General features: G+C 47.0%; 2 protein-coding genes across 2 annotated transcripts in view; both read right to left on the minus strand.

Annotated features, from left to right (window-relative positions):
- The window catches only part of LOC113806178 (dynein axonemal heavy chain 3-like), a 109,040-nt gene that overhangs the window by 73,672 nt on the left and 32,868 nt on the right, over positions 1–2,500 (minus strand). The window lies entirely within an intron of this gene.
- The window catches only part of LOC113806162 (chymotrypsinogen A-like), a 1,650-nt gene continuing 884 nt past the window's right edge, over positions 1,735–2,500 (minus strand). Inside the window, exon 1 of the mRNA XM_070129303.1 lies at positions 1,735–2,500. This exon is cut by the window's right edge and continues 884 nt beyond it. Within this exon, the coding sequence (XP_069985404.1) occupies positions 2,118–2,500 (383 nt within the window). The 3' untranslated portion in view covers positions 1,735–2,117.

A 2,500-nucleotide genomic window follows, 5' to 3' on the forward strand; every position in this document is an offset into this window, starting at 1 on the left:
AGGGGGGGGTTAATGTGTGAGATATTTTTCGACGTCTATTATTGAGAACAAGAGAACCATCCACCAGGGAGATCAAAGTAAGGGTTAATTCATATAAATCCATATCAAAGTCATTGAGAACAGAGCCACAAAACTATAAGCAAGTACTAGTTTCGACGTTTATGACATACTCATTCAAAACAGCGTGACCCCAGCTGTCGGGAAAGTCACAGTCAGGATTTATTTTCACATTTATTACGCGACGATTTATAAGAGAGTGACCCAGCCTCCAGGAGAACCACACCAATGGAACCATCAATGGAACCAAACTGCCAAGTGGAACAATTAAGGAAGCTTATCACAAAGACACTTATAAAAAATACACAAAGGAAGAAAGTGACCACCCTCAAATATACGTAATTACCGAGATGAATAGGAGAGAATTAGAAAGGTTATTAATAATTCGAGAAAAAATAGGAAGTACATAGCAAACTCCTCAATAAATTTAGTTCCCAAATAACGATACATTTATAGCAGAGCCAATAATAAAAGCAATTTTCTTATTTCTGATTCTGTTCTTGTTCTGTCTCTTATCCTATTATATTTAGGAGAAGGAGAAGGAGAGAGGGAGAGGGAGAGGGAGAGGGAGAGGGAGAGGGAGAGGGAGAGGGAGAGGGAGAGGGAGAGGGAGAGAGAGAGAGAGAGAGAGAGAGAGAGAGAGAGAGAGAGAGAGAGAGAGAGAGAGAGAGAGAGAGAGAGAGAGAGAGAAAGGAGAGAGAGAGAAAAAGGAGAGAGAGAGAAAAAGGAGAGAGAGAGAGAGAAAGGAGAGAGAGAGAGAGAAAAGAGAGAAAGGAGAGAGAAAAAGGAGAGAGAGAAAGAGAAAAGGAGAGAGAGAGAGAGAGAAAAGTAGAGAGAGAGAGAAAAAAGGAGAGAGAGAGAGAAAAGGAGAGAGAGAGAAAGAGAGAGAGAGAGAGAAAAGGAGAGACAGAGGGAAAAGGAGAGACAGAGAGAAAAGGAGAGACAGAGAGAAAAAGGAGAGAGGGAGAGAGAAGGAAAGAGAGAGAGAGAGAGAGTGTGAGAGAGAGGGAGAGAGAGAAAGAAAAGGAGAGAGAGAGAGAGAAAGGAGAGAGAGAGAGAAAGAGATAGAGGAGAGAGAGAGAGAAAGAGATAGAGGAGAGAGAGAGAGAGAGAGAGAGAAAGAAAAGGAGAGAGAGAGAGAGAGAGAGAGAGAGAGAGAGAGAGAGAGAGAGAGAGAGAGAGAGAGAGAGAGAGAGAGAGAGAGAGAGAGAGAGAGGGGGAGGGGGGGTGTGGAGAGAGGAGGGAGGGAGAGAGGGAGGGAGGGAGAGAGGGAGGGAGGGAGAGAGGGAGGGAGGGAGAGAGGAGGAGAGAGAGAGAGAGAGAGGGAGAGAGAGAGAGAGAGAGAGAGAGAGAGAGAGAGAGAGAGAGAGAGAGAGAGAGAGAGAGAGAGAGAGAGAGAGAGAGAGAGGGGGGGAGGGAGGGAGGGAGGGAGGAGAGGGAGGAGTGGGAGGGAGGGAGGGAGGGAGGGAGGGAGGGAGAGAGAGAGAGAGAGAGAGAGAGAGAGAGAGAGAGAGAGAGAGAGAGAGAGAGAGAGAGAGAGGGGGGGGGAGAGAGGGAGAAAGGGAGGGAGAGAGAGAGAGAGAGAGAGATTTACTGTTTTTTTTCGTTTTTTTTCTTCTTTTTGAAGGTACAGAGAAAGGCATGAAGACATATATAAAAATGATTATAAAACGACAGTTGACGCCAAAGGACATTTATTTTCTCTCATCAACTGATAAATAATTCTCTCAATACATAGAATCGAATCAAAACTAAATCCTCATTTACGAACAGATTTTACTAAGGCAAATACTATTAAAAAACTTATGAAGGAAAATGAACAATTTCACAAGACGAGAGACATCATTAACGCTTCGAAACTCGTAACTTTATATGCAATTTGGTGAAGTGACTCATTCCGATGGATAATAATTTGCTCGCATTACTCTCCGGTGAGTCAGCAGGACACGTAGACCTAATCAAAGAGAAAATAAGTAAATAATCAACGCAGAAAAGGAATGAAATAATAAACGTTGACTTGAGTTCTCTCTCCTTTCGACGCTGAATGCGAACGTTTCCCGTCAGCAGTACTGAGCGCCTGTTTTCTGCCGTATCCATGCCAGGTAGTTCGTGACTTTGGCATAGACTCCTGGTCTTTCTGGCCTGGCACAGCCCATGCCCCAGGACACGACGCCCACCAGGTAGTACCGCCCGTCCCTCGCCCAGCTGAGAGGGCCTCCGGAGTCCCCCAGGCAGGCGTCCTGACCCTCCCTGTAGGTGCACATCATGTTGTCCGTGACTGCGGTCTTGAGGTACTGCTGGCACTCGGCCGTCGTAAGGATTGGCAGCTCCACCTCCTGCAGGACGTTGCTCGGCGAGCCCTGGGGCTCCGTCCTCCCCCAGCCGGTCACGGTGCCCGTCTCGCCCTGGAAGTCCAGGGAGGCGAACCGGAAGGGCAGGCAGA

Source organism: Penaeus vannamei, chromosome 13, assembly GCF_042767895.1.
Source record: "Penaeus vannamei isolate JL-2024 chromosome 13, ASM4276789v1, whole genome shotgun sequence".
Classification (NCBI taxonomy): Eukaryota; Metazoa; Arthropoda; class Malacostraca; order Decapoda; family Penaeidae; genus Penaeus; species Penaeus vannamei.